The sequence below is a fragment of the Phodopus roborovskii genome, unplaced genomic scaffold (genome assembly GCF_943737965.1).
Source record: "Phodopus roborovskii unplaced genomic scaffold, PHOROB, whole genome shotgun sequence".
Classification (NCBI taxonomy): Eukaryota; Metazoa; Chordata; class Mammalia; order Rodentia; family Cricetidae; genus Phodopus; species Phodopus roborovskii.
In genome coordinates, this window is record NW_026126563.1 from 20,174,786 (window position 1) to 20,201,205 (window position 26,420).

General features: G+C 40.2%; 1 protein-coding gene across 1 annotated transcript in view; it reads left to right on the plus strand.

The window, feature by feature from the left end:
- Window positions 1-1,439: 1,439 nt before the first annotated feature.
- Window positions 1,440-26,420, plus strand: part of Dsg1 (desmoglein 1) — a 30,195-nt gene continuing 5,214 nt past the window's right edge. Inside the window, exons 1-11 of the mRNA XM_051202019.1 lie at window positions 1,440-1,764; window positions 11,621-11,656; window positions 12,649-12,780; window positions 13,906-14,061; window positions 16,208-16,352; window positions 18,490-18,656; window positions 19,909-20,043; window positions 20,341-20,526; window positions 22,717-22,976; window positions 23,293-23,432; window positions 24,897-25,238. Of these exons, the coding sequence (XP_051057976.1) occupies window positions 1,717-1,764; window positions 11,621-11,656; window positions 12,649-12,780; window positions 13,906-14,061; window positions 16,208-16,352; window positions 18,490-18,656; window positions 19,909-20,043; window positions 20,341-20,526; window positions 22,717-22,976; window positions 23,293-23,432; window positions 24,897-25,238 (1,747 nt within the window). The 5' untranslated portion in view covers window positions 1,440-1,716. The remainder of the gene's footprint in view (window positions 1,765-11,620; window positions 11,657-12,648; window positions 12,781-13,905; window positions 14,062-16,207; window positions 16,353-18,489; window positions 18,657-19,908; window positions 20,044-20,340; window positions 20,527-22,716; window positions 22,977-23,292; window positions 23,433-24,896; window positions 25,239-26,420) is intronic.

Genomic DNA, 26,420 nt, shown 5'->3' on the forward strand with positions numbered 1-26,420 from the left:
GATAAGCTGCTGTCCCCCAAACCATCTGGTTGGTTGGGATTGTTGGAACAGGGCCTTGAGTTAGGGTGGAGCCAGGGATGTGCTCAGGGAAAGATCATTCAATGGGTGAAGAAGGTCCATGCACTCAGTGGCATCAAGCCCAGAATTCCAGATGGATAGAACCTTCCTTTGTTACTGACATCCTACAAGAGTCAGGCCTCCTGTCTTCAGAGCCTTGTGAGTGTTGTCATTCCTGGTCATATGATCCACCTACCAGCTCATTCTTGAAACTAAGTCATAGTTTGGAGTGTCATAGATGGACATTCACATTCTCATTTATTAACGAGGAATTTGGTCTGCTCGTCTCTTATTTTGCTTATTCACGCCAACCTATCCCTACTACAAGCATTTTTACTCGCAGAAAACACAGGATCCCTTTATCCACCCCTGGAGAGTTACAATGAGTCATGTGACATTTCAAACCACTGTCAAGTAACTGTTGCCACATACCAAGAGCAAAAAAAACGACAACATGCTATAGACTGGCCCCCAGAGAGCTCTCTCTTTTCTGGGACATGTTTAGCATTCTCTGACAATAATCTACATATTATCACACAGGTCTTGCTTCAGAGTGCCATAGCAAACCCTGAAAATATCCAGCTCCAGTAGTGTTCCTGAGACAGTATTTAGGAGAACATATCCCAAGAGAGTTTTGAATGTTGCCTAGTTTGGGTCAACATTCTTGCTAACCTCAGGCGCTTGCAGCTCTGCGTGTGTGGGCAGCTTTTCCCTGTATTCTAATTGGCTTGCTGTGCAGAGTCTTGGCCCTGTGCTTGGGAATCGTCCCTGACTTTTAACCCACATCACCTGAAGTGCATCTTCCATGTTCTCATTAGTATTTCAACACTGAACTTCATCAGGATTTTAACTGGGGACTAAGGTTGTTTCCTTTAAATATAACTTAGCGAAATCTTCCAGATTGTTTTACTGTGTTTTAAGAGGACAGACTCTTAAAGAGGGGGAAAAAATATCCATGGAGAGAAAATGGAGACCTCCCTAGACTTAAACGGGTCACAGAAGGGAATTACACATAAGACATAATGATCGTAAGGGTTATGTCTTGTCTTTTCGGAAATGTTTTTTTTTTTTTTTTTAAATCCTCTCTGATCACTGGCAATCTTTTTTCTCTTAACGCCTTAAGAAATAGCTGCATCTTTCCTAACATCTACTAAAATGAAAAGCTTATAATTTTCTGCTGTGACCTGAGGGTTTGGCTGCGAACATCAGCTGTACAAGCCTATGAATGACACAGACACTCCAAATATCCTTGCCGTATTAATCTGATGAGGCGCTAACTGGAGCCCCCATGCTTTGGCCATTTTGACAATATACCACCAAAAGTCTTCAGTAGAGGGGAGGCACATCCTGCCCCCATAGAGAGCAGCTTTTCAGTCGGCAGAAGGGTGTGTCCCTGAGTTTTTACCTGGGAGCAATGATGATCTTGTCAAGCATTTCACGGAGACCAGCCCAAGTTTTTAGGGTGGGGATCCAGACAGGTTATACGTACCTTCCCTCCTTCTCCCAGTGGAAGGCAGAAACACCTCAAAGCCTGCATGTAAGAACATCTACTGGGAAATTATTTTAATCAGACACCGGCTGAGTGGGAGAAAGAAAAAGAGCAGAGAAGAACAAACAAAGCTCCCTAGGTCGTGGATGTAACAGAAGCCAGCGGCAGCGATGGACTGGCACTCCTTCAGAAGAGCTGCGGTGCTGCTCATTTTCCTGGTAAGTGGGTTCTGCTAAAAGCCGTCCTTCACCCTCTCGCCTCAGTACAACCGAGCAAGGGCTTTGCAGAGAATGCTATTTGCAGGCACTTCTATGCTAAACCATTAAAAGTTTATGTTAATGACAAGGTGGTTTTTATGAACTGGGATTTTAAGTGGCATTTCTCTCTTTAATTGAAGACTCCCAGATCATATTAGTACCCCAGTGCCCACTCATCACATCACATCACATCACATCTCTGACATTCCAGACGTTGGTTGGTCACTCTGGAAAAATATTGAACTTAGGAAAGTCCTATAGTTGCTGTGTTTGCTTGTTCAAATTCTCGTTGGTTGGGGATAGGGCTTTTGGATTAAATATTCCAGGTGTGTCTGGGCTTTCAATCTGCACACTTTCCCCTTCTTGGAGTATTTTGATTGACAGACTGAGAGCATGTTTTAATGCCACGGAAGTATTTATATACATTAGGATTGCCTCACCAGCCTAACACTCTCTTCCCTTCCAAATGTTGTCAGACTCCGTCGAACTAACACCAAAATCCCTACGTTGTTTGCAACTTGAATTAAAATTTCAAAAGCTGATTTATAACTAATATAGCAGGCGAGGGAGTGAGCATAATTAGGGGTAAGTGTCCTTGTCCTTCGATAAAGATGTGGCACAGAAGTCGGACGTCTGACGGTCAGACCACGCAGTGCAATGATTCATTGTTGCCCCCTCGATGGGTCATTCATTCTCTCTCAGAGTTGATAAATACGCCACACCAATATATCAATTTCATGTTCGGCAATAAGTTTTAAAGCCATAGTCTCTCTCAGTTCTAAGTAGGATGAATATAATTATAAAAAGCGAGTGCCAAGTAAATCCCCCTCCAGTTTTGGCAGGATTGGGCTCTTATTTGTTTTCACTTGCTCAATTTTTGAACTGGAATGTTGGATTCGTATTGCAACAAGTTGGAGTTTTGCTTTACTATATGCTAGCTACTTTGAGTTCAGTTTATTTATCAAGAGGGGTCTTGGGGCTGAGGATGCTGCTCAATGGTGGGGCACTTGCCTAGCATGAGTGAGGTCTTGGGTTCGGTTTCCAGAAGTGAATGATAAAAGGGAGATCAGGAGCTGTAACATACAGTTATGAATGACTTTCAACAGCTTTAGTTCTTGGCTGTCCATCAAATGCGACTTTTATTCCATAGGCTTTTAAATGGAGTTTTAGATTCAGCTGATGTCACAACCTGTACTACAGCAAAGGTCAATGAGTATCATATAGCATGTCATTTGACCACAGGAAGGCCTGTCTATTTCTAAATAATGAAACACTTTACTTTCTAATTTCATATAAATTTGTCTCATTAAGGCTTTTTGTAGCGTTTCCATTCACTAACACAGTTCCAATACCTATGTGCTAACTTTCATTGAACTTAGGAGTAATTCTTTGCTTCTTGATTTATGTAATTATTTCTGATTAATTGCATCTTATGAAATTCCTCCAAAGAGCTGTTTCCTGGTTAATCATCAATAAAATTTATCATTTTATCAAAGTTCTCATGGAATTGTCTGTGTAGAGAGAGAATTTCTGGGGATTTGTACGTTATTCTCTAAGATTGGACTGTGTGTGTATGTGTGTGTGTGTGTGAGAGAGAGAGAGAGAGAGAAAGAGAGAGAGAGAATTGTGCCTGTGAGTTGGTTTTGGGAAGAGAGGAAGTCTGTGGCCATATTTATTGTGGGATCTATCACAAATTTCTCAAATGCCTTACAATATGTATCTTTGTTTTCACTTATATGTGAGTCAATGGAAATGTGTGCAACAAATATGAGGGTTCCCTAGAGTTGGAGTTATAGGATGGTGAGCCAATGAATGTGGGTGCTAGGAACCGAACTCAGGTCCTTGAGTTGGAGTTATAGGATGGTGAGTCAATGAATGTGGGCGCTGGGAACAGAACTCAGTCCTCTAGAGGAGCAGTACATGCCCTTTTACACTGTGCCATCTCATCAGACCATCTTTAGAGTTAAAATGCTTTATTTTAAGGTTAATAAGGCATTTTTGGTAAAGTGTTTCATTTCTTAAGGCTCTGAAGGTCCTGTTTTCGCTACTAATTTTAGCGGATGGCTTTGCAATTCCAGTCTTCTGTTCCTAGCCTCACTGAGTGTGTTTGTCTTTACCTAAGGAAATGGTGAAAAAAATAAAGTCTTTATAGTCTTTGCGGTTCAAAGTCAATAAATGAAAATCCACATTAGGAATACATTTAGAAAAATGGAAATATATCTAAGATGTTTAATTGATAGTATTTTCATATAAAGTTATTTAGAGAGATTGGGGACTATGTGTTGGCGGTATATTGCATGGCCTTCTCAGCTTTGCCCCAAATTTGTAAGTTAGGCCACAGGGACAAAAGCAGAGAAGCTGCTCCTAAAGGGACAAAGGCTGCTGCATGAGCTTTCTACCAGTTCAGACATCTCCTGGATAGATGGTAGCTCACATCTGTTATAGCGCTCCAAGCTGAAGGCATGGGTTGACTCTCTCTCTTCTCTTCTCCCTTCTCCTACCCTTCCTTCCCCTCTTCCTCTATCTGTCTATCTATCTATCTATCGATCGATCGATCATCTATCTCTGTGTCTATCTATTTATGTACCTGTCTGTCTATCTCTGTATTTATCTATTTGTCTGTCTGGCTATCTGTCTGGAGGAGGGGAGTAGTTATAATTTTTCCTGCCAGAGAACAGTGTTTATACCTGTGCATCAAACAGAGAAAGTATCTATTTATACAGTTATGATTATTATGGAAGGAAATCCTAAGCCTCTGCAAGAAGGACAGTAAGATCTCAGAACTCTAGTAATGCTGGAAAAATCACCTGCAAAGTTGTTACGTCTAATTACTCTGCTAAACATGAGCACCAATCTGAAGATATCCCTTGTTATAGAGGTAACTTCTGCAGATTAAGTTTAAACAACAGAGATAAAACTTCTTATATCTGTTAACAAAATAATGCTAATTACAGTTTTGGAGTTTGCTTGATTTTAGATTGTTGATTCAGGCACTTACTGTGTAGCCCAGGCTAGCCTACACTCACTATGTAGCCCAGGCTGGTCTTAAACTCCATGTCTCCCTGTCTCAAACTCCTAAATACATGAGTTCTAAGCATGCACCACTAGACCAGGCTCTAGTCTACTCTTTTTATGAGAATTTTATGGGATTACTATTTTATTCAACTAACTAACACCCAATAAACCAACCCTACAATTTGAGCTCTGTTAAACTTTTTAAAAATACAAGCAGGGGTTAAAATGGTACTCATTTATGACATAGTTGATTAACTTATTTGGACCTCATATTTTAAGTTCTTTTATTTATGTTTACTGACACCGAAAAAGAAACTGTTAAAGAAAAGTACTAAACAGCTGATAGAGGCCAAACAGAAGGAGGGACTCTGATGCGCATATACATATATATGTATATATACACATATGTGTGTGTGTGTGTGTGTGTGTGTGTGTGTGTGTGCTGTGCATTGCAGAGGATAGCACTTGAGTCTAATATTTTTTCTTTTTTTATTTTAAAAACAATCTTATCTTACATACCAATCCCAGTTCCCTCTCCCTCCTGTCCTCTGGACCCCCAGACCAGCACCATCTCCCCATCCCACCCCCTATCTACTCCTCAGTGAGGGCAAGGCCGCCCATGGAAGATCATCAAAGTCTGTCACATCATTTGGGGCAGGTCCAAGGTCCTTCTGTCTGTATCTAGGCTAAACAAGGTATCTCTTCACAGGGAATGGGCTCCACAAAGCCAGTTCATGCATTAGGGATAAATACTGGTTCTACTGTCAGCAGCCCCATAGACTGCCCTGCCCCAACCCCCAACCCCCACCTTAGGGGCCCTAGTTTTGTCTTATGCAGGTTCCCCAAGTATTAGTTTGGGGTTCGTGAGCTCCCACTTGCTCAGGTCAGCTGTTTCTGTGGGTTTCCCCAGCATGGTCCTGATCTCTTCGCTCATCCCTCCTCCCTCTCTACAACTGGACTGCAGGAGCTCAGTACTTGGCTGTGAATCTCTGCTACTGCATCCATCAGCAACTGGATGAAGGCTCTAGGATGATATTTAAAGTAGTCACCAGTCTCATTATAGGGGAAGGCATACTGTGATAAAGGGAGCCATTATGAGGTTGAGGAGAAGCTTGGAGCTAGGGAAATTCCCAGAAATCTACAAGGATGACCCAAACTAAGAATCTAAGCAACAGTGGAGAGAGTTCCTTAAATTCCCTTCCCATATATTGAGCCCAATATTTTATAAAGAATGAAATCGGTGTTTCTATTCCTCTGGTTAGTGGAAGAAATGGTAATTCAGCAGGATCATCTCCACAAATGTGGTATTTGCAAAAGCTTTCTTTATTCACTAAAAATTTAGGAGTAAAATCATACTTCCACTTTACACAAATGGGGAGTCATCTCCATCACCACTCAATTAGGGCTGTCACAGTGTAAAAAGGCATTTGGTGACGAGAAAAGCTGATGCTTAGTGCTGTAGCCTTCATAGGTGCAATGAAGACTACCCTATTAGAAGAAGCTGGTGAACAAAGACGAAGGACACTTGGGTCTCTGTGGGCTTCACTTACGTTCTGATAGTTCTCCACTGTGCATTCAGCAAAGGCTCTCTTGCCAAACATCCTGGTGTCATAAGAGCAATTGCCTAATGTACAGTCAGGAAGCTTGATCTGCTGGGCATTGTGGTTCTTCTGCTTCTTCAGCTGAGTTAACACCCTCCAGGGTGCTGGGTCATGCCGCCCATACTAGTTATGCTTGGCGTGCAAACTCTTGTAATGGACCTAGACAGCTCCAACTTTCCTCATGCCAATGGCTGGTGATCCATGCTCTTAATTGCTCTCTGAGCACGGAGTACAGTCTTTTATACTTGTCTAATTAGAATCATATCCCTTACAAATTAACAGAGGATTGCTGCCTATAGAAACTCTTTGACTCTAAGCCATCTGAAGGCAAGACCCACGTCTGACTAACCTTTGTATCATTCACAGCTCTCTCAACCAAGAGACTCAAAGCAAAACTGATCCACAGTATCTCACAACGCAGAACAGAAACACCAAAAGGGAAATTGGGGGTAGCTCACATTTCTTTTCCCACACACACTCCAAAGACTCCCCTCTCAGGTTGGTGAGTGTAGAAGGAATCATGTGGCCTTTCCCTAATGTTTTGTGGTGTTGCACCCACTTGACATTTCATTCTAAGCTCACCAGAATTTTCAGGCTTTCAACCTTAAATACAGTTCCTCATGCTGTGGTGACCCCCAATCATAAAATTATTTCCTTGCTACTTCCTAACTGTAATTTTGCTACCGTAATGAATCGTAATGCAAATATCTTATATGCAGGATATCTGACATGCGACCTCTTTCAAGGGTCATTCAACCCCAAGGGTCATGACCCACAGGTTGAGAACCACTGTTTTAATGCCATCACACTGTCTTAAAACGTTGTACCACACATTTGACAAAGAAATGGACAAACCATGAATAAATAAGAGAAATTAATCCAAATATCACATCCTTTGTCAGGGAAATCCAAAAAAAAAAAAAAAAAAAAAAAAAAAAGACAAAAGAGGTTTTTTTAGATTATCGTTTCATTGTTTCATTTTTTGTTTTTGTTTATTTTGGGAGGATTGTAAAGAAAAGATTCTTTCTAGCATATCCTTGTGATGCACCTAATAATTAACAAAGACATTTTATTCAACAAATTGCCACTACCTCACTATTATTAGATACAAGGAGTTTTCCTCACAAGAAGTTTTCCTTCAAGTCAAACTTTAGCACATGCAAAGGACAAATTTTAATTTAATTTTCAAATTTTAATTTTAAAAAGACTTGTTGAAATCTACTTTAACAGGATAATCAATAAAAGTGTCATGAATTTGCTTCCTGTGGCTTTTAAATAAAAGCATGTATGAAGGGAAGAGGTTATTGAGATGAGTTATTCACTGTTGTTACACAACGTTTGGACTCTAAGACAATTTAGTTTCCAATGTTTGTGACAAAACTGTGGCGCAGACAGAATAAGTTTGCAGTGGGCAAGGGGGCAGAGTCTTTTTAAACACCTTGACAATTCATGGCTCTCCATTGCTGGTGGAATCTCCATTGCTGTCAGCATTGCACAAAATCCAGAATTGTTTCTGAGCCTAAGCTACTCCGCCATTGTCAGAAAATACCATGCCTAGGCCAGGAAAGAAGGTTTGTCATTAAGAATAACTTCTCTCTGATTTTGCTGCACCAGTCAATGTATTGCAAAACTCTCTCTCTCTCTCTCTCTCTCTCTCTCTCTCTCTCTCTCTCTCTCTCTCTCTCTCAGCTCTTTTCCAGCCTGCCTCTCCTGCTCTCTTAGTCACACTCTTAAATAGCTTTTTCCCCCATCAAAATCCCTTCCCAACCTTCAAGTATAATATCTCCCTCCCCCACAATATTTTTATTGATTCCCACTAAAGTCCATTTAGACTTTCTCTTCTCTTTTGTCGTTACAATCCCTAAGAAAGTAGTTTCATGTCTTCCTTTCCTCCCCGCCCCTTGTTCTTTTTTGGTAGGGTGATCTTTGCCCCGCCTGAAAACAACGTTCTCTAAAAGGACACTGAAACTCTAGAATTTCCTCGCATTTCACACAGTTCAAGTTTGTTGCTGTTTTCATTCAGTTTTTGTTTGTTTGTTTGTTTGTTGTTTTTCCAGTCAGGGTTTCTCTGTAGCTTTGGAGCTGTCCAGGAACTCACTCTGTAGACCAGGCTGGCTTCAGACTCAGAGATCCGCCTGTCTCTGCTCCCCAGCACAGTTCAGTTTCTTAAGATCATCTGACATTCATGTCCAGTCAGTCTTTCAGTCTCCCTTCTTTGACATCTGTGAATCATTTCGTCTCCTACCATCCACATGGCACACTTCTGTTCCTGCATTTCTTCCTTCTACCTTCCCCTCACCCGTCTCTGTCATCTCTTCCTTCCTCTCTCTTTTTCAGTCTGCATCTCTCTCCCTCCTTCCTACCCCTTCACAACCACCACCATCACTCACTCCACCCCTCACCTCCCCACTCCCCACACCCCCACCCCCATTTTCCGCTTGCTTTCTCCCAGTTAAACAAATGCAGGAGTTCCCAGTGCCATCTCAGCCACAGGCTGTTGTTTCTTTCCTGTATCCTCCACTTAACAAGTATCCTATTCTCCCATGATTTCAACACCTCTACCCGAGTGGATGCATCTCGACATTGCATACCCAAAGGAGGATTCTGCTCAATGTAGTTCCTTCAGCATCTCAAACATTGACCTACCTCTGGCCCTCTCCCACTCTTCAGGACTGCTAGCTCCAGGGACCCCCTCCTATTCTTTATCTCGCATCCCATCTGTTCTCTAACTTGTGGATCCTGTCAGTCCAGAATCTCCCAGCTTGATCTTTCCCTGTGGCTCTCACTGCCTCTGCATCTACTTAGCTCTTCCTTACCTCTACTTTGATTGGTGCAGAAGACCCAGCAGCCTTTGGCCTGTAATTTCTAAGTCTTCCCATTGCTCCTACTGGCTATTGTCCAAGCAATCTTTCAAACCTATAATTTCAGCATGCCTTTCCCATGACCAAAATACTTCAGTATCCTTCCACAGAGCACAAGGATTTGATGTTGGGACTGGAAAGGCATTTGTGTTAGTTGTCTGTCTACTCATATCTCAAATGAGATAAAGCCCAGGAAATTACCATGTATGTTGTATTCTGACTACCCAATGATCTTTCCAAGTCATCGTTTTCTCTGTAAAAACTTAACATTTGTAACTAAATTTATTCTACACTCTAATTAGAAAAAAAACCCAGCTCACATCATCAACTCACTATGTTTTAAAAAGCAGACTAGGCGGTTTTCTAATTACCCATCCAATTGTGAGTCTGACACTGTGGTGAAACCCACCTGGACTTTTGCCTAAGTTGCTTCTCATGGGAAAGAGGATGACCTGGCTTCATAAAGTTAGGAAAAGTTCTTAGTCATCTGGCCAGCTACCCAAAGCAGTAGGTCGTAACTGGCGCTTCGGGAAAGGAAATGCAGTAACAGATAGCAGGCAGATGAGTAAACAAGAGCTGTAGCTATGAAGAAATGACTTCCAAACAGACAGATGAGGCAGCCCGGCAGACCTGTCCCACCCGCAAGCAAGAAAAGAGTGTCCACAGCTGCAAGAACTTGCCGGAATAAGTGAGTTTGGGAGTCAAGCTCAGCCCTATAGACCACATTGCAGTTGTGCACCCTAACCATTAAGCTGTGTGGATTCCATTGTTGTCTTGCATCACTGTTGTTATTACTGCTGCTGCTGTTTCTGTATAAGCAATACCAGTGGGACAGGGAATGACCCAGGGGGTAAGAGTAGGGCTATTACTCATCCATGAGGATCTGAGAGAGAATCTTCAGCATCTACATAAAATGCTGGCCATGGCCACAAATGCCTGTGACCCTACTGCTGTGGGGGTGGGCACAGGAGGATTGCTGGTGCTGGCTGGCCACCAGCCTGTCTTCCCCAGGTTCATTGAGAGACCCTATATCAAGGGAACAAGATTGAGAGTATTAGATCAGAGCACTCAGTGTCATCCTCTCTCCTCTGTTCGTTTGCACAGACATTCACCCAATCACACATGTGCTCATACATCAACACACACACACACACACACACATAGAGAGAGAGAGAGAGAGAGAGAGAGAGAGAAAGAAACTAATACGGATAATGTCAGCTTAGATCAAAATTGTAACATTAAGTTCTCAAAGATGTGATATCATTTCTTGGTAATGTTTTACTTAATAATCTATTCAAGAAAGCAGGCTCTCTTATACTTGACTGTAAAATAAACACATATTCAGGCTGAACTGCATGGGATTGCATTTTGTCATAAGTTAGTGGCCAGGTCTCAGTTTTCTCTTCTGTAAAGGAGATAATAATAATAATGGTCATTACTGGGTTTATAATGAAGATAAATGGAAAGATTTTTCTGGACACATTGTCTTGTACTTAGCTATCATTTAATTAATGGCAATAATTACAGTGAATGACATAGTATCATGGGTAATAATTCTCTTCATCCTGCTCATGCTCACCATAAATACATATTTGCTTGTTTGTTTGTTTAATGTCACTGTTTTGACATTTTTTTCAAAACATCTTCTTAGAAACTGAAATTCATAATTTCCGTAAGGAAGAAACTGAAGCTGAATGTAAAAAACTAATCACTATGTTTAGAATTGTTAATTTTCATATTTTAAGAGAAAACTATAGTTCTTAATATCAGTGCTAACATCTGATTATGACCATGGATTTCAGGCTTTGCTGTTATGAAAAAAACAAAAACAACAAACAAACAAAAAAAAAAAAAAGAAGAAGAAGAAGAAGAAGAAGAAGAAACCTCAATTAGAAGTTCCATACCTCTTATTTAAAAAGACATTTACAAAACTTAAGGTGTTAGCTGACCCTTGATGTACTTTAAAACAATGAATGTAAAAGAGCTTAACTTTTAAACATTCACTTGCCACATCTTAAACAAATACTGAGACATGTTACTTTAATATGTGAATATTGGTGTTTTAAAAAATGATTGCAATTTTAAATAAAAAATAACTTAATATATCCTGATATTAAATCTGGAACTTCACTTAGACAGAGTTCTACTAAGTACAACTCTACTTTCTTTAATGAAGGGAGAAGTTCCCTAGTCAGAAAAAAAACAGCTAAGGAACATCTACTGCCATTAACTTAGCCAACACCTGCATTGTTTGGTTTTATTTTATGTGTTTTTAGTTATTGGTTCACATAGAATTGAAAACACTCATTAAAAATAAACTATTGCTACTGCTTTTTACAGGTGGTGCTTGAAGTTAACAGTGAATTTCATATACAGGTAAGAAAAAGCAAAACTTTTTTTTTTTTTTTCCAAACTAAAAAATGAAAGGGCCAGGCATGGTAGTGCAGGCCTGTAATCCCAGCATCTAAGACCAAGCCTTGCAGATTGTGGATTAGAAGTCACTAATTGAACTTCTGGAATCCAGTTACAGAGAATGATGACCAAAGGGGTCAAGACGAGGCTGGAGAAACCCACAGAATCAGCTGACCTGTACAAGGGGGAGCTCATGCACCCCAGTTTGATAGCTGGGAAACCCAGCATAGAACTGACCCAGACCCCTGAATGTGGGTGTCAGTTAGGAGGACTGAGCAGTCTATGAGGTCTCTAGAATGAATCAGTATTTGTCCCTAGTATACAAATGCACTTTGGGAGCCCATTCCACATAGAGGGATACTCTCTCAGCCTAGACACATGGGGGAGGGCCTGGGCCCTGCCCCAAATGATATGACAGACTTTTAAGATTCTCCATGGAAGGCCTCACCCTCCCTGGGGAGCATAAAGGGGATGGGCTGGGGTTCAGTGGGGGTGATAGGGGAGGATGGTAGGGTGAGGGATCTGGGATTGACATGTAAAATAACCTTGTTTCAAATTTAAATTAAAAAAAAAACGGAAAAAAAAAAGGAAAGAGAGAGAGAAGTCAGTTTTGAGCTACATAAAGAAACTCTGTTCCAAAAGCACACACACAATAAACAAACAAAACAAAATAAAAACAGAAAGAAAAAGCGGGAGGGGGGAGAAGGAGGAAGAGGGAAGGGACCAAAGGGAAAGATGGATTAGCAATGACAGCATATACTCAAGAAAACCCTCATTCTTCTGAATACAAAATTACTGCAATGTTACAATTGCAAATGTTAATATTGTCAGAATTCTCAATTTTCCATTTAACCATCTTCTCTTCCTGCCGTAATTATTCTTCCTTCCCAATTCTCCAATGGAAGGGCAGTAATAACAAGTAACAGTTAATGGACACTATATTTTACCTATTTAAGGTAAGAGACCATAACGCCAAAAATGGTACCATCAGTTGGCACCCCATCAGAAGGCAGAAACGTGAGTGGATCAAGTTCGCTGCGGCTTGTCGGGAAGGTGAAGACAATTCAAAGAGAAACCCTATTGCTAAAGTAAGTGTCAACCCCAGAGCATGAATCCAAACAGCACACTAGATAGGGTCACAGTTCTGGAAGGGCCCAGCTTTTATATGCTTTGTGCACACATACAACTGAAAAGTCATGACCTAACAGCACCTCCCCATTCAAATTATGAAAACTAAAATTCCTAAAGGGATAAAGTAATGACGTTGGGTCCTTGGATTAACAACTAAACACTGTCTCATCACTGGCAGTAGTCCACATGAGTATTTGTTATGCTAGACTCTAAAAAGACCATGGTTTACAGATGGACTTGGATTCAACATGCTGAAAGTACGTGCTCTCTCTGCTTCATAACCTACTAGAACTTAACTTCTATTTGTCTGTATGTATAAACATTCAAAGCATGCCTTGCTCATAACTTAAAATTCCTCCAGTTTTCCCTATCTTCCTGTCTTTATACACAAAAGCTCAAACTCAGGAAACTACTCCCTCCACAAACAGACTCACACCCATAGACATATAGAGATATACCACAGATACAAGCACAACCATTCACACAGATAAATATGGCAACTGCCTTGTAAGATTTACTTATATGCATACAGTATTTAATGTGGACAAAAAGCCAGGCTTTACTATTTCATTGGAGTGGGCTCTTACCTTTCCTTTACCACTTGCAGAATAAAAAGCTTCAAATAATTTTTTACTAGAAAAATCTATTTAAACATTTTCTGAATCTTAGTATTTTCTAAAGTTGTTTTTTTATTTAAAGCTCATGTTCTCAGATAATGTGTATGTGTTATAAAAGTCTATAAGAAAGCAAGAAAAAACAGACAGATCTCTGTGAGTTCAAGACCAGCCTGGACTACAGAGCAAGTTCCAGAACAGTCAGGGCTACACAGAGAGACCCTGTCTTGGAAAAATAAAAACAAAAATAAACAAACAAAACAAAAAAGGATATAAAATGGAATTATCTTATCTTATTACATTGTGATTTACCATTAAAAATGCATAGTGACCATGCACTTACTACTAAAGAGCACTTCCCTGTTTTTAATAGACAGCGCATTCAATAATTCTCAAGGACAACAGTTGTCATATGTCACATGTAGAAGCCCACAGGACCCCTGTAACATCTCCTGTGTCTTTGTACAGATTCATTCTGATTGTGCTGCAAACCAGCAAGTGACATACCGCATCTCAGGAGTAGGAATTGACCAGCCACCCTATGGAATCTTCGTTATTAATCAAAAAACCGGTGAAATCAATATCACATCCATCGTTGATCGGGAAGTCACCCCCTTTTTCATTGTAAGTGGGATTTGTGTCAACATCTGTATGCAGGTGTAAATTACTCTTGGACAAATCTTAGATCATACTAGATTTGATTTCAAGACTCCCCAAATCAGGCTTTCTGAGACTTTTCTTACTGGTACCCCAATTGACAAGAAAAAAAAATAATATAGAAATGTTTCCCTTATATGTTAGCAAAAATGCTAGTTAACATCAGTTCCATGAAAAATGAGAGTATTTGCTCGGAAGGGCAAATCTTTAGCTTTTGTTTGATCTTAAAAAAAGAAAAACAGTGATGTAGTTCTTGCCATTTACTCTTATTACCTCACTGACAATGGGTCTTAAGTGTGTATGTTCTTAATTTTCCCTTTCCTAGAGCATAGTTCATATTTACTGTCTTTGTCTATAGTTTTGTATCAAGCCTAAATATTTTCTTTAGACTAAAGGGGAAATTGTAGTGAGATGTCCACCGGACCCACACCTGTTGCACTGACCATGCCCCAATGGGGCATGGGGACAGGTGTTGGCATGACCTGGGGGACTAGGTCTGGGGTTCCAGACCCCAGGTCGCTCTCTTACTTCCTGGTTGGAGACAGAGAGCACCTGTAGGCATCCTTGGGACAGGAACCTGCAGCGGTCATCTGTTTCTGGTGTAAGTGATTTCTCCCCGAAGAAACATCCATCAGCCTATCGTTTCCCAGATTCTTATTTACCATGCTTTTCAGTGGAGATTGATGTTTCCTTTTAGGTCCAGTGCCAAGTGATGAGCCTGGAGCTCCTCGAGGCTGTTTGTTCCATATGAGCATACTTCATCATAACTTTACACTGTTCGAGATCATCTGGGCTTTAAAGGAAATTTGAAAACTCCCTTATCCTTAGTCTCTCTCTCTCCTCCCCCCTCTCCCCCTCTCTTTTCCTTGCAGAAGCTGTCAAACAACTTAAACAGCCTGTCTTCTAATGCTCCACCTCACTTCTTCATAAGCAGCTCCCAAACCGAGCCACCTATCCCAATACCTCCCATACATACACATAGCACATTGTCTTCATTGCTGCGTCTAAAATCATGATCAGCTGTTTCCCAGAGCTTTCCCATGACATGTCTCTCACCTTGTTGTTACTTGTCTCTTGAAGAGCATGATCCTATCACCTACCTTTCCCCTTCTATTCTCTTAGTCATTCACTGCCGTCATTTCCATCTATGGTCATGGCTAACAGTTCTTAATAAAAATATAAAGCGAAATAAGCTGGGCAGTAGTGATGTATGCCTTTAATCCCAGCATTTGGGATAAGAAGGCAGGCAGATCTCTGTGAGTTTGATGACAGCCTGATCGACAAAGTAAGTTCCAGGACAACCAGAATTACACAGAGAAACCCTGTCTCAAAAAAACAATAATAATGATGATGATAATAATAATAATAGAAAACAATCTTTCCAGTAATCTTGTAATCTCTTCTATTAAAATCCCATCAAAGATCTGAGGAAGTAACTCAGTGACCAAGCATTTGGTTATTATCTGTAAAGTCCCTGGATTCAATCTCCAGCCCTAAAAAAGATAATATTCCAAACTGCCTCCAAATATCCTTTAGTCCTTGCTGCATTCATTCACACTTCGCAACTGCATTCCTAGAACTACTTTAATTCTTGAGCCTTCAAGTCCAAATCTTTATTCTTAACTTCTCCCTTTCACAGTGTCTCCCTACAAATTCAGCAAATCAGCAAGGCAGTTCACAATGTATTGTTACACGGAGATGACCTCTGTGAAATAATACACATTCCAGGTCTTCCTGAGGGAAGCAGTAATAATAAAATAAACAGCCATATAGCCACCCCAGCACTTAAGAATGCCACATCGTTTTCCAAGTGCTCTTCTCGCTCTCTCTGGTCACATTCTCCAGTGTCCTTTCCCTGATACTTTTTCTTCATTTTAAACATAGAGGCTGCACCATTTCCTTTATCTTATGTATCGGCTTACTTTTTTAAACTGGCATTTTATACTCTTGTTTGTCTTTTCTTATTGATTATATGTGCTACTCATGTCTATATTTTAATATGGGAAAGAATAATATGGTATCGATTAACCCTACATAGTATCAAGGCAATGCCTCCATCCTGTAAGAACTTACAAATGCATAATTCACCATGATCCTTTTCTTTCATGCCTAGATCTACTGCCGAGCACTGAATGCACAAGGTCAAGATTTGGAGAACCCACTGGAGCTTAGAGTCAGGGTTATGGATATAAATGACAACCCTCCCGTGTTTTCCATGACTACATTTACAGGACAAATAGAAGAAAATTCTAATGCAAGTGAGTCACCTGCACTATGAAAGAAACAATGTGTTGATGACTAAGTTACTGTTGCTAGGCAACTGGGCTGAGCAGTGTCAAGGTAAACATCAACCTGGAGGTAGAGAGCATCCAGAACCAACAACTCAGGAAATGGCTCCAGTGTTGGTCCAGGAGAACCTCCAAAGCAGCAAGTGGGATTTATACTCATGCCTCAAGACCCAGCTCCTAGGAGAGTCTTATAATAAATCCCAACAAGATCTGCACAGTAGCAACAGGCTCAGAGGGATGAGAATTTTCTCACTGCCCGAGTGTGTTGAAAAGCAATCCCACTCACATGTGATCATCATCCTTACTTCCAATTTATTGTTTATCCAGATGTAAGAAATGCATCTCTTTATGGGAGTACATTATTGAACAAAATGTATAACAACCAAATAAGGTTCAGAGGCATCTCCATGTCTTTAACCAGCAAGCACTGAAGAAGTCCATACTCATCCTTTGTGTTCATTCTGACATGTATCATAGATTGTCTCCCTGTTCTGCTGAAGAAGAACCCCAAAGAACTCATGCACTGTAACTTTGATCACCCCTACTCAACTTTTTAATGGTCATTGTTTTTACACAAACCAAGCCAGGCACAGGAAGACAAATATCATGCATTCTCACCTATTTCCAAAGTACCCTTGCAGAAGGAAAGGGGGAACAGTGGCCACTAGAGACTGGGGAGCAGTGGGTAAGGGAAACAGAAAGAAGTTTATCATTTTAAAGTCACTCAAAGGTATCTGTTCCAACCATTCTCTTTTGATGCTAGGGGCTTTTGTAACAACAATAAATGCCAAGAAATCATTGCTTCCCCTTTCCACTCAAGCTATAATGAATGCAGTCTTCCCTTCTTCTCTTTTGGATTTGGCTCCAGGAACCCTAAACATAAAGAGACCTATGGAACTTGCATTCTTTTACAAATGATGCCCTGTTTGCATATAACTCACATACATCCCTCCACAGGTTTTTAATTATTTCCAGATGGCTATAATGCTCAATACAATGTAAATGTCACATAAGTGCTTACCATCCTATGTTTCTTAGATAACAATAACAAATGACACAAAAAGGCTTTTATATACTCAGTCAAGTTCTTTGAATTTTCCCACTCATTATGGGTTGAATTGTGGGCATGGAACCCACAGCTGCAGAGGGACAACTGCACTGGTTCTGTTTTGTAACCATTCTGTTCACATTGCTGAGTTTTTACATTGAAAGTACATTATACATGTGGTTTCATGTGGCTCGGTGTGAATATTTGAAACATATCTCTCAAATCTTGAGCTGGTGCTAACGTGGGACAAGATATTTGCACACCATTGAAGATTATTCAAGAGGTGTCGATCTAAGAAGGGATGGGGGAGGGGGAGAAGACTGCAGAGGGGAAAGAAGAGAGAGAAGGGATGAGATGCCCTGGCATACTAGTAATTTGGAAACAATTCAGAGAGTAGAACAGAATTTCAGTTGATGAATGACTATTGACAGTTTTTCATGCCCAGTAGTGTCACTACTTATTAGATTAAGAAAGAAGACAAGGACAGGGAGTGTATGTGATTAAACAAACATTTCCTATAAGATCCCAGTTACACTGCACCTACACAAGAGCCAATTCCAGTCTAAACAATGCCACTTAGTAACTGCCCCAAATGGACACCAATATTCATTAAAAGTGCATTGTTCAGTAGACACATCAGTCAGTATTCTCACTTGTTGTTGAATTTTCACATAAGTAGGGTGTTGTCACAATTCTCATTTATAACTGTGGGAAGTAAAGACAAGATCATCCAGTAGAAATAAGGTCAGGTAGCACAGTTGGCAAAACATTAACTGAGTTTTATGCTGTTTTATTTCACCATCTTGCTCAAAAGAAGTTATATTAGGATAAGAAACAGAGAGTCGGAATAAAAGACTTCCTTTCCCCTTCAGTAACGTCTAGGCTCCTATTTCAAATACAGTCTTTTTAGCAGGACAAAAGTAAAGAAAGGAGTTACTATATTGGTATGTTGACATTGTGCAGAGAAGAAAGTTGACTGCACTCTGCATGAACACAGATAACATATTGAACTGTGATAATGTTCATTGTCTAATTATGCCAACCTCTCTTGCTTTCTAGACACGCTGGTCATGAAACTGGAAGCTACCGACGCAGATGAGCCAAATAACTTGAACTCAAAGATCGCTTTCAAGATCATAAGACAGGAACCTTCAGAATCACCGATGTTTATCATCAACAGAGGCACTGGAGAAATCCGAACAATGAATAATTTCCTAGACAGAGAGGTAATTCTTCTTAATCTTACAAGATTTTTATTAAAAAGGAGATGGTTCTAAAAGTAAAGTTACTTAAGAGAGAGGAAAGCTAAAAAAATGTGTTCAAAGTTTGCATATCTTCTATCATACCTATTTACTTATTTTGAGGGGAGTGTGGCCATGTTCCTGTTATGGTATGCTTGTTAAAGTCAGAAGACATCTTCTAAGTGTTGGTTGTCTCCTTCCATCATGTGGGTATCTTTCAACTGCCAGGCTTTGTGGTAACTACATTCACCTGCTGAGTCATCCCACTAACCCTATTTTTATATCAAAATTTTCATTTGAATGTGTTTATACACAAAATATTTTTATTATGTTCTTCCCATCCTCCAACGCCTCCTAGATTCCTCACCTCCCTATCCACACAATTTCATCTCCCTCTCCCTCTCTCTCCTTCTCTCTCAAGAAAACAAAGATAAAAATATTAAAATAAAAAATCCACACGCACACACACACACACACACTCAGTGTCTGTTTTGTGTTGACACAGGCCCTGCCCTGGAGTGCCATTGATAAGTCTAGTGGCATTCCATTGGAGGAAACTGCATTCTCCTTCCCAGCATCGGTTTCAAACCGCTTCTAGGTTAGGGGTGAGACTTTGTGTCCAGTTCTCCCCAGTGTTGGGACTTTGGGGATTTTTGTTTCCCTCCACAATCACAGGGGATTCTGAAACATGAAGAGATGTGCTGAAGTTACATTCATAAATGGGAATTATTATGTTTATAGGCAAGTCTAAGGAAGGTTTCATAATTTTCCCCAACTTCTAAGAGTGGAGGCACCACTGAATAGAATCAGAAAGAGAAACTTCATCATTGCCTTCATTTCCCACCTATCTACCTGCCACTAGACACCTCTATTTGCCTTGAGTGGCACCTTGCTCATAACAAGGAAGTTCCATGTCACGTGTCCTTGATGAACCATGTCTTTCTCCTCTTGAACATTCTGGCCTGTCTCACCTTTTAGAGCCTCTCCTCTCTTTGGACAATGAGGTCTTTAACAAAACTATTGCTTCTTTGAGATTGTGCTGGGTAAGCATCATTGGAAATGGAAATGACAAATCTGTGGATTTTCATCTTTGTTACCTTGTTTTCTATCAGGGCTTTAAGTAAATGTCGAGCCAGTGTTTTAAAAGAGCTCTGCATAAGACAGACTGTCGATGCCTAGTATGTCATAACCTATAATGTGTTTTACTTTTTTTTTTTTTTTTTTTTTTTTTTTTTAGCAATATAGCCAGTATTCTCTTGTGGTGAGAGGCTCAGACCGTGATGGTGGGGCAGATGGCATGTCTGCAGAATGTGAGTGCAACATCAGAATCCTGGACGTCAATGACAACATCCCATACTTGGAGCAGTCATCTGTAAGCATTTGTCCTTGAGAATCCAATTTAATGACTTTAAGTCATTACATTCCAATTTCACATAGGAACCCAGTCAGTTTTCAGGTAGACTTTGCTTCATTTGCTGTCTACAACACCAGTGTAGACACACACTTCCTCTTAAATGGTTTCTATAGCGAGAAAAGTGGATTTGAACCATGAAGTATACAATTATAAGCAAGGATGTTGTTTCTGAGTAGTTAACTGTGAACATGCAATGGACAGGCTGGTACGGGTTCTCTCCCATGCTTTGTTCTGATATTTTGCCTCTTGTTTCAGTATGCCACCAGCATTGAAGAAAACGCTCTGCACTCACAGCTAGCACAGATCAGAGTCATTGATTTGGATGAGGAGTTCTCAGACAACTGGAAGGCAATCATTTTCTTTATCTCTGGAAATGAAGGAAATTGGTTTGAAATAGAAATGAATGAAAGAACAAATGTAGGAATTCTAAAGGTTGTCAAGGTACGGCATAATTATCCTAAATAACTTGTTTTGCTTTGAAATTATGTAAAACACAATTATCTTTAACATGAATGTAAATGCTTATATTGCTTCAGGAAAATAAGCATTGAAAATTTGAAACTCTCTTTATCAATACAGTCCTCCAAAGGTCATAGCAGGGGAAAGCCTGTCTACATAAGACAACGAAGTATGATTGACCTTTAAATTTAAGGTTCTGCTTGTATTTATTCAAAGGTTTCTTTTGATCATTTTTAATTACACACTTGTGTTCCTGTACCCATATGGGGTGTGTGTACATGTGTGCCCAAAGGCAAGAGGTAAATGTTGTGTGCTTAAGCATTCAGCTGCCTCTCCAGCTCCAAAGTCAATAAATAAACAATATTTTCAAAGGCAGATTTAACATGGACTTAAAAAAATCTGCCCATACCCACATAGATTATACTTCAAGAATATTCACCACATAAACTAAAGGTTAATATACTCTTCCAGGGTGATAAAATTAAATCACTGTCATTTACCAGTGGGCTTTTGTGGAACTGAACTGTGACAATTGTAGAATTATAGAACCCTCATATGCCCATCTCACAGTGGCTGTGGGGCAGGGCTTTTTTTATTCCTCCTCTGTGACCTCTGTCGGTCACATCTACATGCAGTGAAATGTGTCCTCTGAGATGGAAGGTGAAAACCGGACTCCTGAGAAACCAATAGTAAAGTTCATGACTGTGTGTGATGCACATCACACAAATCATTCATGGTACAATCGATGCCTCTCCATCTACTGCTTTCTTTCACCCTGTCTCTTAATGTGGACCCAGGGTTCGCCCAGCTCTGTTACTCTGGTCTCTCTATACTTACTTACCCTTAGTCCTGGTGCAGTGTGCAGTTCAGAATAACCCCATGAAGCAGATTTCCAATGGACTTGGTGCCTTCCTTCACAAGTGTCAGCTTATGTTTCCCATGTCTCCAGAAATTTCATGCACTGAGACTATTGCTTCCATTTGCCCGAAACTATTTCCAGACACTTCTGGTCGACTCTCCCAGTACCTCTTGCAAATTAGGTTATATCAAATCCACATTGCAGACCAAAAGATGGAGACAATGACAGCTTGTACCCTGTCCTAATTTTTGTTGCTAGTAAATGGCATAGACACTTAAAACTAGGTTTCCTTACCTACTTAATTCATTTTTCTGTGATATTTTCTAGGACTTGGTTCTGGGGAAATCAGTTTCTTATTTATTTCCCTTCAATTTTATATGCATTATTTCTTCTTAATACCTTTACCTAAAAACTAGGATAATTCTCCAAAATGTGATAGCATATATTCAACTCTTTATTATAATTACAGAGAAGTAATATAACTATGGTGTGCATTTATATGTATGCTATACACACATACATGCTGTAATTGGTATTTTAAGTTGCAAATAAAACTAATTCTTTCATACAAAATTTTAGATGAATAGGAGGACTCAGTATATGGATTTTTATTTAAAATAATCATAAATATTCAGAAAATATATTTGGTACATGGAGAACACATCGGTTATTTGACAATTTTTGTGAATTGTAGATTTGGGTATCAACTTTCATAATAAAACTTACTACTTGATTATTTTATGTAATGAAATAATTTTTGGAATATATTAAAGAAAAGAAGGATTTCTTCATGTATTATATACACACATACATATACGTATGTATATCTGCATTGGCATTCAAAAAGTCACAATTAAGTCAATTTTTAAAAATTCTTCAGGGATAAAACTAGTTAAATGATCAGATCTCTAATACTTTTGATTCATATCTTGTTATAAAAAGGACCACTTTCTCAGAAGCACACAATGCTGTCAGCTGACAAATTGTCTTTGTACTGCAAATATATAAATTGGATCATATGTTGAATTTAAGTATTTAACTATTTGAGAAATTAGGATTCATGTTCTGTGTTTTCAATCCTTTTAACAAAAGATCCAGGACAACTAGATGTTCTTTATTTGCTATATTTACATGTGTCTACCTTGAAAAGAATACCCAACAAGTAAGATTAGACTAGGTACATCATATGGATTTATGTTCAATTATATATCTGAAACAAGGACACAATTAATGACTTTGTCTAGTCTCAGAGTATTTCTCTGCCCTCTGAAATGTTTTCTTACAGTAAAACTAATCCTTTCTGTGTTGTCTAGCCCCTGGACTATGAAGCCATGCAGAACGTGCAACTTAGTATTGGTGTACGAAATGTAGCTGAATTCCACCAGTCCATTATTTCTCAATATAGAATCACAGCAACTATGATCACAGTGACTGTGTCGAATGTAGTCGAGGGCTCCGTGTTCCGGCCAGGTTCGAAGACTTTCGTAGTGAACAGTCAAATGGGAGCAAATTACAAAGTGGGAGAGTTTGTAGCTACCGACCTGGACACCGGCCTAACTTCAACAAATGTTAGGTAAGAATGGCATTTTCCAACTGAAGTTATAGTTTTAGGGGATCGTGAGAAGGGAAGATGCCATCTGAAGGGAGAGAAGAGGGTAGTGGAGTGCAGCATGTGACCAAAAGCAAGCTCTATTTGGGGGAAGGAGGGGACCCAGGCATAGGAGGGCAGAGGTAGGGGAAGAAGGGTGAATGAGAGCAAAGTATGTGACACATGTGTATGCAAAGACACAATAAACCCATTATTCTGTATACTAACCTTAAAGAAGTGATTTTACAAAGTCTCCCTTTAAAGAATAGCTTAAATTTCTATTGCATTCTTTTGAACACAGATATGTAATGGGAAATAACCCGGCTGACCTGCTGGCTGTTGACTCAAGAACAGGCATAATAACTTTAAGAAACAGAGTTACTTTGGAACAATACCAGATGCTTAATAAGAGATATGAAGGGACAATACTATCAATAGATGGTAAGAAATCAATTTAACTTTCTCCCAGAGAAAACCGAGCATAAACATTCTCAGATAGTTTAAGAATTACTATCCTATTGTAAAGAAATGCCCTCTGTAATGCCAAGCACTGTACACTCAAACTGTCAATAACATGAGGCTAAGACCATGAAGATTGTGGTGGGACTGGGTGGCTGTCATGTCCCATCACTGACTGATTATTAGACATTATAGAAGCCATCTCACCCATCTACACCCTAGTTTTCTGCAAAATGGATCAATAACAATATATATTGATAACAATAAAAATAGCAAAACATGTAACAAAAGCATGGACATCGTTGACTGCATGGGGGTAACCTTTAAGTTCAGATAAGCAGACTTAGAACTAGGCCTGTTGCACACCTCCAAAGATTTTATTTCTTTTATTCAGAAAGTATGCACTGAGTCTTAAATAACTAAATGCCAGCCTTTGTGCCAGGCTCTAGGGCTCTGTTAGTGAAAGTAAGGCTCATAGCTTCACAACAGCACAAGCCAAGATCAACTCATGCCCTTATTCCTACCCGGTGATCCCACTTCCAATAATCTTGGGGCAAGTGCTAAATATAGAAGGCTGATTGCACAGAGATGCTGACACAGCACTGTCTTCACCAGGTACTATTGAAAGCAATATTCCCAGGTAACTGAGAGAGGAAACTATAGTCCATTTGATACAATAATATGTGCCCATCAGAAACCATGCGAATCAAATGTGTACTAAAGCATCAAAGAGTGTGTGCAGTTAAAGTAAAAACAAAGAAAAACAAAAGCCCCTCAAATACCATTCAAAGTAGGATAGACCATAAGATCATACCAACGTACCATAAGTAAACATCATGAACCTTATCACTAAGGACAACTGATCATGAATCTACAAAGCTATCCTTCTGTACTGATGCTCTGGGTTAGCTTCTGGTTTCAACCCTCAACTGTCTGTGTTTTTGCATTATTCAACTTAAATGTAATATCTGACTAGCAACTATCCAGTAAACAGCATTGTTGGTAATAATGATTATGTCAGTTATAATAACAGTCATTGATTGGCATAAAAATTGAATAGAAGGACCAAGGAGACCAATTGCAGAGAGTCTCCAGAACCCCCCACAAAAAGGACCTATCTTTGGACACTTGTAATCTCATTGACAACGGGGAGGTGACCCTGGGGCTGAGTCTTTTGCTGGCCAGTCAGCCTAGTCTTTACTCTGGGAGCTTCAGCCCACTAAAGGCCCCTATACAAAATAAACTTGAGGATCCACATCTGATGTTGCCCACCCCCCAGGCACACACAATCACACATGCATGACAGTCACACAGACCGAGGGAAGTCACTGAGTTGATGGGAGTGAAGAGAGAAACGGGTTGAGGCGGGAAAAGAAAATGGTTCTGTATTTCTGACCATTGCGAGGCTGAGCACAGACAAGTACTCCGCTGTGGCCCTCGTTACAGATAACCTTCAAAGGACCTGCACTGGGACAGTCATCATAGATCTGGATGGCTCCGGCTGGGAGACAGGCACAGACACCAGCACAGGTGGAGGTGGCAGCTCAGGAAGTGGTGGCAGCTCTTCTGGAGGTGACACAAGTGAAACTACTTCCACTGAGGAAATGCAAGTGTCCACAGGAGCACAGGACAGTGGCGGCAGTGGTGGCAATAATGGTGGCGGCAGCAGTGATACCTACGATAATGGTGATGGCGGCGGTGTTGAACGGCAGCCACCACCAGGAGACAATGTTCACCTGGGTCCTGCAGGCATCGGGCTGCTCGTCATGGGCTTCTTAATCCTAGGATGTAAGTACTTCAACACTTCTTTCGGCATGGGACTCTCAAAAACAATGGGGAAAGAAATAAGATTGTCCATTCTTCCATGAAATATAGCCTACATCCTCTTCCATTGTGTAGTTATCCAGAAATTTTTGTGCTTGATACTGAATTGACCGGGAGGGGGAAATCTACATATAAAGAGCCAAGAGCCTGAGAGGCATGGCATTGAAATAGAGAACTCCCATGGGGAAGAAATCAAGGAAGCCTGGCTGGAGCCTGGGGAATCTTGTGCAATGTAAGGCTGCAACGTTCAATGAAAAGAGCCAAAGATGGCAGGTGTTCAAATTGACAATGTGTCTTCCAAGGATTACCTAAGGATTCTGAGTTTTGCTGTTGTTCTTGCAAAATAATGACTGTTACTTCCCTCACAACAGCAGTAGACGGTGGAAAGCTGGTGAAGTCTGTGGCATGTCCCGGGGCCACTACAGTGGCCTTAGTCATGGGCAGAAAGACAAACAGAATCCAATGGATGTACCAGGTGGATTTTAACATTGCCCTGGACTATGGTGGAAACCGGGTCACAAAGGGGTAGTATCTTAAAGCCTACACACTGTCATTAACTTAACACAAATACTGACATTTGCAATTGTGTGTGGTAGCACACACCCTGCCACCCAGGCAGTTGTGGGTAGAGGCAGGAGGATCATGAAGTTTGAAACAAGCCTGGAAAATATACAGCAAAACTCCAAAACATTAATACAAAAATGTGAAAATTGCCATTTTCAAGTGTAGAATCATAAAATCTTGGTGGTAAAACATGCCTCATATGTTTAATTATTCACAAAATGTACACTGAGATAACACACATACAAAATTGTAAAATATTGTTTCTGCCTTCAATTCTCTTTTCAAAAAAAATATTTTTATTTCATGTTTTGCCTATACGTATATAAGCATAAAGTGCACAGGGCTGGTGCCCACAGAGGCCATAAGAGGGTGCCAGGAATCCCTTGGAACTGGAGCTATAGGTGATTGTGAGGTACAGAGCCCGATGACAGAACCTGGGTCATCTGCAAGAGCTAGAGCTCTCAGTCTCTGAACCACCCCTGTCTCTCCCCACTCCCCTACCCCGCTGCTCTTCATTCCTCTTAGGGAGTAAATAGCTACAAATGAATACATCTTCACTGGGTTTTCTCTGACTTTAAATGA